Source organism: Takifugu flavidus, chromosome 10 (genome assembly GCF_003711565.1).
Source record: "Takifugu flavidus isolate HTHZ2018 chromosome 10, ASM371156v2, whole genome shotgun sequence".
In the NCBI taxonomy this organism is placed as follows: domain Eukaryota; kingdom Metazoa; phylum Chordata; class Actinopteri; order Tetraodontiformes; family Tetraodontidae; genus Takifugu; species Takifugu flavidus.
In genome coordinates, this window is record NC_079529.1 from 14450359 (window position 1) to 14463447 (window position 13089).

General features: G+C 42.2%; 1 protein-coding gene across 2 annotated transcripts in view; it reads right to left on the reverse strand.

Annotated features, from left to right (window-relative positions):
* myom3 (myomesin 3) overlaps positions 1–13089 on the reverse strand; it is a 37575-nt gene that overhangs the window by 1006 nt on the left and 23480 nt on the right. The window contains exons 16-36 of one of the 2 annotated variants that reach the window (XM_057044659.1): positions 12601–12775; positions 12391–12512; positions 10859–11046; positions 9262–9388; positions 7677–7858; positions 7312–7426; positions 6874–7027; positions 5476–5594; positions 5197–5241; positions 3784–3920; positions 2880–3024; positions 2701–2760; positions 2336–2403; positions 1791–1901; positions 1645–1732; positions 1424–1462; positions 1165–1270; positions 443–606; positions 306–342; positions 147–169; positions 1–56 (exon numbers count right to left, since the gene is read on the reverse strand). In XM_057044659.1, coding sequence (XP_056900639.1) covers positions 1–56; positions 147–169; positions 306–342; positions 443–606; positions 1165–1270; positions 1424–1462; positions 1645–1732; positions 1791–1901; positions 2336–2403; positions 2701–2760; positions 2880–3024; positions 3784–3920; positions 5197–5241; positions 5476–5594; positions 6874–7027; positions 7312–7426; positions 7677–7858; positions 9262–9388; positions 10859–11046; positions 12391–12512; positions 12601–12775 — 2261 coding nt within the window. Of the gene's footprint in view, positions 57–146; positions 170–305; positions 343–442; positions 607–1164; positions 1271–1423; positions 1513–1644; positions 1733–1790; positions 1902–2335; positions 2404–2700; positions 2761–2879; positions 3025–3783; positions 3921–5196; positions 5242–5475; positions 5595–6873; positions 7028–7311; positions 7427–7676; positions 7859–9261; positions 9389–10858; positions 11047–12390; positions 12513–12600; positions 12776–13089 lie in introns of those variants that run through there. The other variant, XR_008952280.1, reaches the window with a different exon arrangement.

The window sequence follows — 13089 nt, forward strand, 5'->3', positions numbered from 1 at the left end:
CTTCCCCTCCATGATGGCCACAGCGTCTGGAATACCCTTTAATACTTTGGCTCGATCTGGGGGGAAAGAGGGCATTAATGTGGTGCGATTTTCCTGTGGTGGCTTTCATTCTTGTAGATAGAAATGATAAATAATCTGTGACTCACTTTTCTCAGTAATGGCCAGTTGCCTGAGAGAATCAAAGACATGGTCACATTAGGCAGGTACATTGCAGAGGGATGGATTTATCATGTTGACGTTCAAGCCTTTCAGCTGTCTGTTAGTGTGACAGCAACCCATGCTAAAGCATCAACTACTGCACTTACTTTAACCTCTGGTGCTCCAGCAGCGCATCAGCAAAGACTGATAATGAAAAAAACATTTAAAAAAGTCTCAACACATCTGCCGCAGTATAGAAGAAAATTCTGGGATTGACACCCCCCCCACACACACACACACACACCTTGTCCAGACAGGTCCAGAGACCGCTCGTGTGTCTCGGTGCCGTCAAACATCATCAAGGTGTATTTGCCTTTATCGCTCTCAGTCGGGTTTTGGATTTCCAACCAGACTCTCTGCACACTGCTGCCAGTTCTCATCCTGGAGCTCGGCTCAATCTTCTTGTCTCTATGTGGACGGGAGAAGTCACAGTCACAGGTTTGCATTTGTTTTTACCAAAGTGCCTCGCACAAATCTAAACCTGCCTCTTTTGCAACCTTCTGCTCGCCCTCTGTTACATTAATCAATCACTGGTATGAATAAACAAATGCAGAGTCGAATCAAATAAAGATGAATAAGGTTTCTGTTTATTGGATTTATTCATAGAAATTGTTACTTCTACCACCAGGTGGTGCTACTAGCTCTGTCTGTCTTTTTTTTCTTTTTGCATAACCTTCAAAAATGTTAATTGGTGAACTTTAATTACCATTTAGATGCTCCTCATCAGTTAAATATCACAGGAAATAAAAAAAAGCCTGTCAAAATAGGCTTTCCGGGTTTGGTAGCGAATTAGTAGCAAATCAAGAATATTTCAGCAGCCCCAGCAGTAGCTGACGGCAGTTATGATGACATTACAGTGCAAATGATATTTGCAAATGTTTTATGCAATTTAACTCTGGTTTTGTGTGCAAATAACATGACAGCCTATGTTTACTTCCTCAGCTGCCACTCTAAATCCCGACTCACCTGAAAAGCCAGCTGGTCTTGAGTTGGTTCACATAATACTTGAGCGAGCAGTAGAGCTTGAAGCCTTCAGCGGTGCTTTCAATCATTAGTGGGCCGGCCGACATGGCTGCGAAGGAAATGGGTTATTGTCTATCCACATATCCTGATATTCAAGGAAACCAAGGACACATTTAATTAAACCAACTGTCAGCTTTGTTAGCTTCCAGATAAACACAGCTGCTGTGAATAAAATGAAACGCATAGTTCACACAGGTCTCACCACAGCGTTGACTCAGCTGCTGAAGAAACTTGTCATACTCTGAAAACCAAAATAATGATTAAGCTTTCAGGCAGCGTTCTAGTGCTTTCCTGCAGAAATAAAACAGACGAGATTGCAGGGGGATGTTTGTTACAGGGGAGGTGGATGGGGAAGGAATAAGAGGCAGGAATAAGCTTGCTTAAGTACCAACTTTCACAAATGAGGGGACCAAAGTGCCTCACCATCACCCAGTAAATTTAAGGTGCTGACATCCTCGCCGCGTTTGTCTGACACCACAGCTCTGTAGGAACCGGCAGTTTTCTTTGTAACCTGGATGGAGGATTGCAAATTATTGGAATTGAAATTGACAGTAAAAAGTTTTCGGTACCTGTTGGATGGTGAGTGTGCTGAGGCCTGACGACTGGTCGTAGACGGCCTGGGACAGCAGCCCGTCTTCTTTAAACCACGTGAGAGATGTGTCTTTGTTGGTGTTTGTCACCTGTGGAAGAACAAAAAGCATTCAATTATCATATATAACTTATATTATTCATGTTCCGTCAGTGTGTTTAGGGATAAGTGTGAAATGTAACAAGAATGGAAATTCTGGTTTTATTTCTATAAATGATGTAAAATCACAAATGCATTTTCTATGCGTCAATCTACATCCATTGATGCAAGTGGAGGTTCAAGCCAAATTGATGCAGAATGCTCCAAAAATGTCTTAATGTTGCTATTTATGTCCCTTAAAAATGACAGAAACTCCTCAGAATTAAAGAAGACCTTGAACCTTTTTTTCATCTCCACCCTTTCTAATAAATCTCCTCATAAAACTCTCCAAAACTGTACTTTAGCAGTTCTGAAACATTTGCCAGATGTCAGTTAGACAGTGTTTTCATTGACAGTTGGAGCTAAATGTACCCAAAAAAAATGTACCTTGCACTTTATAATGAGCTCACACTCCTCATTTACACTCCATGACAGGAACTCCAGGAAATACGGTCCTTAGAAAACAGAACGCAGTGACCGGTCGGTCATTTATTCATAGCAATTAATTAAACATTTATAGAACTTAATTCATTGATTCAACACAATTAACTGGCTGTGACTGCGCGGCGACAGCTGAGTCTAAACACAAGTGTGTTTTTCAGCCAGCTATTGTGTAACTTTCCCCCTGTAGTTCTGCTGCGCCGTGGGGAAGGCACAGCTTACATTTGAGGCACGTTCTGAATTCTAAATCTGAGCAGCCCGGACGTTGCTCCAGCTGCAGGCTGAGCTGTGGTAGGCGGCGGACTTCTCACCAGATTTCCTCTGATGGTCCCTGCGTTTGGCGTGAGCCAGGGCCAACGTCCGACGGAAATCTGACAGAGAGGCAAGAAACACGACCAAAGAGCAGACTAAATACTCTGGAGGGTCTTTGGATGTGTTAAACATGTCATGTTGCTCTGTGTCATGAACCAACGTGTTCAATGTGACTCACTGTCGTCCACAAAGACCAGAGTGAACTGATTTTTGGCCCGACCGTCCTGAAGCTGCGCCGTGTACGAGCCCTCGTCCTCTGGAGACAGCTGGTCAAACAGAATCTCCACCAGACCTTCGGCCTTGTTGAACTTGATCTGGCGGTGCTGCAGAAGACAGAGGATTTATCTCTTTTAGGGAGGGTGCTGGAGCCTAACCCAGCTGCATACGGGTGAAGGCAGGGAACAGCTCCGAACGAGTTGCCAGCTCATTGCAGGGCCCTATGTGAGCATTGGGGGTTTGGTGCCTTGCTCAAGGGTACTGTGGACGGTGTTCTTGCACCTCTACCTGCTACCAGAACACCTTCCATTATTTGCACCGGGAGCACCCTGCCTCTCAGCTCAGCCCCCCCTAAAGACTGAGCTACCGCTGCCCCGTTCGTATATTGTTATTATTATAAAACAGACAGAGACTTTGCTGCTCTGTTTTCATCTCTGCCAGCACATTCTTCTGGTTTATGGTTCAATAACCGTGATGGCACAGCTGATTATTTTTAGCCTGATGACATAACCTGCAGCCGGTCATTTACCTTCAGCTAGCTTTACATTGCCGTGTTGCTTCGCTTCAAGACTTGGCAAATAAACCCATTGCATTGAGATTGTTGTACCAGTTCATTATTTTTTTTAACCACAGATGTGGTATCACTGTCTTTCCATACATTAAATACAGAGGTGAAAGCTATGGAGCGGCTAAAAGCATCCCTATAGTGTGTCTGATCAAGGTTTCATTGTTAATATTTCACTTTTATTTCAAAACACTATAGCACTTAGCAGCATTACTTGAAGAATTATTGAGTTTTTTTATAGTCTTCATCAGTTCTATTTATATATATTCAGTGTTGTAGAATAAAGTGAGACAGTTCTTACTGGACTGCTGCTGATTTCTCGGTCATTAAAGATGAGCCGGAGCTCAGCGGAGTCGCTCAGACTCTCCGTCTGAAGCCAAAGTCGGACGTTGCCCTCCTCAGAAACCTCCACCTGCCAGCCTGACTTCAGATTGATCACTGAGGGCAACAAGACGAGCGGTTCAGGACTGTAAAATCAGCGTAAAATCATCACGGCAGCAATATGGTGTCAGGACACTCTACAGAATCAATAACAATTACAATTTAATTACAATCAAGTGCAATCAATGACACGATGACCAAAGGAAAAAGGAGACGCCAAACAAGCACCAAAACAGACATGATTATCACAAGTACAAAACTCAAGTTTCTCTAAATCAGTGGGTAAAAAGGTGTATGAAAGACTGCAGTGGAGGTGGGTTCTATAATATGTAGCAGGGGGCTATTCCATAATTAATGTGCTTGGTATAAGAAGGCCCTGCAACCAAAAACTTGACCTGTTGAACAAAGGGACTGAACAGAAGCTAAGAGCTCAGAGCGTGCAGAGAGTGCAGAGGAGGAGGCAGAATATGGGATGTTAGAGTTTCGAATAGGTATGAAGGGGCTAGACCATGTAATACCTTATAAGTAAAAACAAAAATTGCTCTTAAAATGAGCTCTTGTCTGGATTTCCCCAGGGCGGAGATGCCAAGCCAGGAGTTACATGGCTGTTTTTACTGGTTCTGATCAAAATTCTAGCTGCAGAGTTCTGAGGCCAGACAAAAGAACATTGCAACAGCCTAACCTAGAAGACACGTAAATTCAGCATTGTGTTGAGACAAATCTGGGCGGATTTTATCAATGTATGGAGACCGACAAAGGTTGATTTCAATCTCTCTCCGTGGGTGAAAAGATAAGTATCTATCACCACTTGGTGAGTCTTAGCTGCATTTAACATGAGAAGGTTCTAAATCATCAAGAGGTCAGTTACATACTGATGCCCCTGAGGGTCTGAGGGATCGTGCAGCTGTAGCTGTCTAATTCTGAGATGCCGGAGAAAGTCTTATCTGCAGTTTTCAGTGATGCATTATGGGTCATTCAAAGTCAAAATTCACCCATTTTTCCTTCATTCCTTCGAGGTTAAAAGTGGAATTGAATCAAACTATTTGGACTTGCTTCCGAATATCTGCAACAGTTGAGGCAGAGTGTGCATGCATGGTTCCATGACAGATGCACTTGTGCACGATGAGTCATCAGTTCGCATCACTGATTGATTTAATCAAATTCAAGTTTTCAAGGAACAAACAAGTAGTAACAAGTCAGTTCTGGATTAAAATCCGGGAAATGGATTTACATCTTATTTCACGGCTCATATGTTAGTGTATTTCAACATTTATCAAGCTCATTAAGGATCAAACCACCTGTTGGAGTAATAGTTTAAATCTTTAGTACATACGTGGATTTCGGATTTCCCAGCTGAGTTCTTTGAGCCGTTCAAGATCTGAAGAGAAGAACAACAGTAGTGGAAGTTGAACCGACCCTTTCCTCAGAGTTGCCATGAATGTAAAATGCTTATATTTTGCAGGTATCACCTATTACAATAATGATGCTCATGACTTTAGTTTTTGAAGTGTGTGTGAAAATGCGTATTTATGCAAATGACCTTGTTAAAGACATCTTATTACCAGACAGTGTTGATGTGGAGATGCTTTAACTCTGCATAAATTCATTTTACCTTCAGCTGTGAAGTCGTAGCTGGATGACAGCTCTGGCTCATCGCTCTTTTCCACCGTGTAGAGGCCCAAATCCTCTTCAGAGGCATCTGTGAAGGTGAGGACTGACTTGACGGACACACTGTAAACAGGGACACACACATCTAAATCAGACACTCTGTAGGCATTCTCTTTTAATAAAACAGTGAGGCTCATTTAATAAACAGTGCACCCAACAAATGTACCTAAAAGTTATATCTGACAGATACGTGGAGTAAACACTCCATAATAATAATAATAATAATAATAATAATAATAATAATAATAATAATATAATAATAATAATTTACCAAATACTGACAAAACTCGGTCCAAAATGCGGTTTAATGCCACCTAGTGGAAAGAATAAATATCGCAACCATTGAATACTCCCTATACTGTTATTATGATATCATCCACTGGATATCTAACTTTGCTTATACTATTCATCCCAATGTATGCACTCTAAATGAAAAAAAATCTCCTGTAAATGTAAACATACAGTATATAAATAAATGAAAATAATAAAGTCCAATTTTTGTCATGAATTTTCTATTTTTCAAGATTCAAGATGTACTTTATTCATCTCTGTAGGGAAATTAAATTGTAGTAGCAACCTAAAGTGGATTAATATAGCTGTAGTGTAGGTTTTGTATTTACAAAGTATAGAAATAGAGTAAATAAAATACAAATATGATTAGAACGTTATAAGCATTATAAGCATATATACATAAATATAGAATAAAACAGAAATAAAATTACAACATAAACATTAAACAATTATTGTGATTGTTATTGTTATTTTACTTCTTGTCATGTGGTGGCTCGGTCTGTTGGTAACTAGGCTGAGAAACAGAGGGTTCTTGGTTCAAGCCCTAGTGCAGACAGAACATGGAAGGTGCTAGATCACCTTCCGGGCACTGCCGAGGTACCTTTGAGCAAGGTACCGAACCCACAAATGCTGCCCTGCAATGAACTGGGAACTCATCCAGGGGTGGACCCTACCTTCAACTATTGTGTACCCTCCCCTGACCCCGAAAGGGTTAAGAAGGTGAGGCAAGACGCCTAACCTGTCAAATAAAATCTTCTTTTTTTTACCCGCACCCTTGTCCCTAACTCTAACTCCAACAAAGCAACTAAAATCTTAGAATGATATGTGGAGTGAATTTATATCTCAGTTTTTAGGAAGTCGCTGCAGGCAGCAGAAAAATGGAACAACTTTGGATTTGGAGCAAATGCTCACCCTTAAAGAACTCTAATGACACGTCTGTATTTACGTCCTGTCCTAATATCACATGAGGACAGGGATCGACAGCATTCCTGCAGGTTTCCTGCGAATCAAAGCGAAAGCCGGAGTGCGCGCTGCATGCAAGCAACCATACCCATCTGTTTTGGTTCCTTCGTGAGCTCGACTGGAATCGATGGGCTCTGTGTAGTTTTTCCTCCAAATGAATTCGGCCTCATCGTCCATGTCCGCATCGTAACCCAGAAATATGAAACCATCATCGTCCACTCCGATCTCGATGCTTCTGGTGCCTGCACACAGGGAGCGTTCACAACTCTTTATGATTATTATTAACTGGAATTATTAACTGGTATTATTATTAACCGGCATTATTAACTGGTATTATTATTAACTGGCATTATTTCCTCCGGAATACTGTCTTTTTGTTTCTTATTTGTTGAATATGCCTGAAAAGTAAGGTTTATTTTTTGTTAAAAACATGAAAAATATAAATGGCGCAGGAGATCCAGCAGTGAACCCGAAGCCTGGAGGATGAGTGTTTAAAATGCGTGCATGTGAAGCCACGACGGCTGACCTGGTGGGGTCTGAGCAGTGACGGGCTCAGTGGGCAGCGATGGACATCCCACCCCGGCCTCATTGACAGCCAGCACACGGAGACGATAGGTTTGACCCGCCTGCAGGTCCGACACCTGGATGTCATAAGAAACACATGAAATATTCACCAATCACTCTTAGAATTTAGAATTATTTAAAGATTTGGACTCAAGGGGAAGGAGACTATGGGACCCTGGAGTGCTCGTCATTTCTGCTGAGTAAGCTGATTCCCTGGCATGTACAGGTATTAAAGGCAGCATTTGTATGTGACAGGTTTTAAAGGTGGGGGTGTCATTTACGCCTCTTTGTGATTGGGAACTGGAGCCTTTTCACAGCCTGACCTACCTTGTAATGCGTGTCACAGACGGGTGTTTCATTCACAGCCATCCAGCTGTCTGATTGTTCTCCTTCACTGATCTCCACTAAGTATCCGGTGACGGGGCCGCTGCCTTCATACAAGGGGGCCTCCCACAGCAGGACCAGAGAGTCGTCTCTGACCTCCCTGACCTGCGCGTCGTAAGGACAACCTGAGCATCGGCCAGAGAGACACATCAGAGTCAAGGTCAAACAAGTGTTGAGAAGATTTGGATAAATCCTCTTTTCTCTCGGTGATCATAACAAAACCAGCGGAGTCAGGACTTTTCTGTAATTTATCTGAGTTAAGAAGGTCATTAAGGTAATGATCTCTAGTCCCTCTAAAATGATTAACAACACAGAGGACGGTGGGGCGGGGGGTGCATTGTTAAAGGGCCATTTCCACGAACGCCCCTCTGTTCTCAGCATCTGATCTGAGGTCCGGCTCAGCTTCCAGGAAGGATGGAAGGACACAGGAAGGATGTTGCCGACGGGTCTGTGTGGGCTTTGCCTGTTTGCAAATATGCAGAACTCTTTGTAAAGCCACTGCAAGAGCACTTTATCCAGTCGCGCACGTCAAAATGATTTACTCACCTCTGCTACTTATGTCAAGCTCATTTTTCCTCATAAAATCTCTGTTTCACCCACCTCTCTCCAAAAGGAAGAATAGTTTTAATTTATAAAGGCAAATCTATTCCCACTGGAGTCCCCAGTTCTTGCCACGTGTGAGTCAGTCCTTGAGGGGACTTAAAGGCATGGTATTATTGATACTGCAGCATTTCTGTTTGTTATCAACAGTCTTAGCTTCACCTCAGCTTTGGCACTTTTTGCCAGACAGGACAAGAAGAAAAGAGTCATTATAGGAAATAAAATCCCTGAAACTACCTCCAGCACCAGCATCATCCTTCAGGTATCATTTCAGCTCCTGCATTATGCTCTTAACTGCTGACCTCTGCCTCTCTTTTGCATTTTAATGGCGTAAAATGCAAATATCTGTGTTTCGACCTGTTCTGTTGTGAGATGAATGCTGTACGCTCCTAATGGGGTTATTTAAAATAGAAATAACATTTTTTCTTCTTTGCTCATGCTTTTTCTCAATTTTTTACATCAGGGTCATGACCGGTGGTTTGATATTGAAATGGTCCATGCAGTAAAGATAAAATTGTTCATTCTTAAAGGGAGTGTGGTGAATTTTTTGACCGTAAAATCAAACTAGGATGTATGTAAATTACATTAATAATGCACATTTTCATATAGTTACGTCCCAAAACATGTCCCAAATATCTGAAAGGCATCAAGTTTATAAAGCACGGTGCTTTAGGAGTCTACGTCAATTATAACTGGGAAGAACCATCTATACATCTCATTTCAGTCTTTCTTCAGGTCACATGACTGTGTATTTTTTTCACAATCAAAAAAAAAGAGCAAAACATTATTGGTAAACTGGTTTTGGCCTCCAGAAGAAGGAACTTTTAATTAAAAATGATTCCTTTTTGAAACACCCTTAATTTGCATATATTACCAGCTTCCTGAATAATAATAACAACACTTATTTCTTAGAGGGCAGTCTCCTTACCTGGCTCTGGCATTGTCCACTTCTCACACAAGAAGGCCTCACTTGCGTCGGAGGGTTTTCCGACCCCCACCAAATTGGCAGCAAACACACGGAACTGGTAGTAACTTCCATTAATCAGGTTGCAGACCTATGAACACACAACCAAGACAGGCTGACACTGAAGAAAGGCCTCACAGGGCCTGTTTGAGTGCTAATCATACATCTACAGTGTAGCAGAGTTCATTCTGTGTTTCAGAGCTTTGCCTAATGGAGCAAAAAACTCAAAACGACCAGATCTGAATTGCTATTTCTGGCCGTTTTTCAGGCGAAACGGTGACAATCAAGACACGCTCTTAGACACACCCTTCTAAAATCAAGCAGGCAGTTTATGGGGCATTAACACTGCAGCCATGACAGCAGTTTTAGCTGAGCCCATTGCATTAGGAAGGGAGGGTATAATTGATCTGGGCATTGATCTTCCTATTTACAACCACTTAAACTCTAAGGCCATTATCGGCTCTGTGAACTGTTGAGAACTTCTACAATCGCTCACAGTCCCCCGACCCAAACACTTAATTGACATAAGCAGAGAGGGCTTATATCATCTCAGCTATCTAGAACCCAATTTCCATCCAACCAACACCTGATTCATTATCTATAAATCCTTCTCTAACCACATTTGGGTGTCAGGACATCCTTCGTATTTGATCAATACACAGCCCGCACGAAGAAGTTCACGATTGTCCTGAACAAATTGATGTTACATAATTTGTCCATCGGGTGGCGCCAGAGGTGCATCGGCATCATTTTTCATCAAGTATCGAAAAAAATCATTGTGTGGATCCTGCTTTCATATTTTCATTTACATTCACAAATGTTTTAAATTAAGCTTTAATCTTTTATCTAATATCTGAGGTTCTAGATTTTAAAAATAATTAAACTCATTAAAAATTCATTAGAAACAACAAACTGTTATAGTTGATCCACAGATTCCTACTTTACATTATAATGACATCAAAGGATGAAGTTTGGAGTATTTGAAATGACTGGAAATGTTCGTTATGTCCGAAAGGTGGCGCTGCATGATCTTTTTAAATTGTTCTTGGTCTGTCTAGTCTTCAGCAGTTGGCATTTCCCAGTATTCTCTCCCCCATTGGTTATATATTTTTCCTGGCATATGAAAACAACCACAAAGTCCAATTAGAGCGCACCTATATTTTCCATTAGAGCGGCCTTAGATTTAACTTTCATCCGGATCTCCATGGACACTGCCTGTTGCCTAGTGACGCAGGAAGGGTGCAAGAGCTACAGCCAATGTTCCCAATTTATTGAGGTAGTTGCCAAATAAAGAGGTCATTGACGTTGCAAATATAGTATTAAAGTAATTATATTGCAGGCTTAATCACCGGGCTTCTTCTAAACTCTATTTTTTGTGCTAGATGACATAAAAGAAACAAAACAAAAGTAAATCATTTAATTGGAAATGCTCAGCACTTAGCTTAGCATGCTACAATTACTTTCTTAGCACAGTTAGTGGTGATTACTAGTTTAGAAGATCAACAATCAGGACTGAGTGACTCACGTCTCCACGACACCAGCAACAAGGAGAAACACTGACCTTAAACTTCCTCTCCTTGGTGGCTTTTACATTGACCTCTCTCCACGCTGTGAGGCCAAATTCTCTCTGGTCCAGGTAATATCCCCGAACAGGGTCTCCTCCATTACGCGCAGGGGCCCTCCATCCCAGAACCATCTCGGTCCCAGTGCACAGCAGCAGGGCGATAGCTGACGGGGGGGACGGAACACCTGAAAATGTACACAGTACATTCCAAGAGAGGTGATGAAGGACGTGTGGAGGCAGGTATTTCTGCTCAGCAGATGACTCTGGAGCGCCATAACTCCGGCTTTGGGCCCATTTTAATCATTCCTAAAAGAGACATATCACATCATATCACATCATATCCCCTCTCAAAGGAAGAGCGAGGGAATGTGTGAGTGGAGTGAGTCATCACCGCGCAGCACTGCATCCTGCACAGAGAAGATTATCTGCGGTGACAAAGGCAGAAAGTAAAGAGGGTCCACACCTCTAATCCAACCACAATATGCTAAAGCGGCGATTTTATCCAGTCTGACTTAACCTAATCTCCTAAAGGCTGCCCAGATAGGATATCAGTGACATTAATCGTTACTCTTCTTGCCCGCATGTACATTTCTCTGTGACTTTCGGTAAGAACAGATTCCGGAGATTGCTTTTGTCCTCCAAGAAGGCTGCGGAATGAACGTTCCGTGGTATCACATCCGATAAAATGCTTCTACGGCACGGAAATGTGAGCCCACCCGAACAGAAAGAAAAAAACAGCCCAACGTGAGAATCTTTAAAACATTTCCAGTGTCTTTTTTTTGTCTCCCATAATTTAGAATTGGAACACAGGCTTTATAGATAAAGTTAGCATTCATCATTGCTTTTTGACGTATTTTTCAGTAGTTTTTGACCACAGAACACTTCCTTTTTAAAAAATTATATTATTTCCCCTCCACTGTGATGCTTCGGAGGCTCAGAGTACTAAATGACTACAAGTTTGTGCTGTGATAGCACTTCTTGTAGCTTCCTATCAGAGAACTTAACTGCTTGGTCACCAAACTGCGGCGCTTAAATGGAGTACGACAAAGAGGCAGTGGGGCGCCATCAGCACCACATCCAAACGTTCCATAATCAGGGTCCTTCCGGAGCTTTGGGCTCACCTCAGATTGCTTTTCTATTTCTTTAACTAGGTCTGTGGAATGAAAATCTTTCCATTCTTACGGCTCTTTTATCTCTCTGAGCTTCGCCAGGAATTCTCCTTGGGATCAAACCCTCAGTAATCAGAATATTATTTAAGCACAGATGAAATAGACTCACTTTCCTTTCCTCCATAAAGAACACTGTTATCAAGGCTACTGTTTGGATCTTGAGTCACCTATGTAAGAATATGGTGGATTTGATGTTTGTGTGTTACACTGCGTCTGAATATGGGCCCGCTGGTGTCAGAGACTCCCAACTTTCAGCAACACCGCACCCTCTCCCTAGCTTCTGTCCCTGAACATATGGTGGTGGATATGATTTATTCATCTGGGATGCAACGGCTGCAACGCTGTGAGATGAATCCTCACGTAGGGCCGCTTTGACGAGGATGGCTTCGGATTCCTTTGAATAGTCGCTGTTTCCTGCGTGGCTCACGGATTTGACCCTGAAGATATAAGTCTTGCGTGTCTCCAGGCCATGGACGGTGAATCTGGGGGAGAGAGAGGGTGATGATCTTGCAGGGATGATGGTTCCAGCCCCCCAGGAACTCTCCATGGTTTAAGATCTGACCCATCTACCTGGTGCTGGTAACAGGTTTGTTGTTGACAGTGTTCCAGTCTTGTTTTCCAACCTCGCAGTAGTACAGATAGTAACCCAGGACACCAGTTTTGTCTTTGGGCTCCTTCCACTGAAGCAGCACCGAGGTGTCTGTGTCTCTGATGGCCAGGACAGAGTGAGGGGGAGCGGGGATGGCTGTAAGGTGACAAAGAAAGGATTCAAATTTAAATGAACTACCTCATGCTACTGTTTAACTGGAACTGATTAAATATCTACTCATGTATGAGAATACTTTAACGTGGAACACATGCTGCTAAACTAGTAAATTATTATTTTCTTTATCAACATCATTTTGTTGCAATAGTTACGCACCTGCGTCTGCTACACTGCCCCCTATTGGCCAGTCTTTGGAAGCGACAGTTTAATGTGTGAGAACATTTCTGCTGCTAACAAAATTGGTCATTTATTATGGTCTGTTATATCATTGACCTTTTTTTATTAAGACTTCT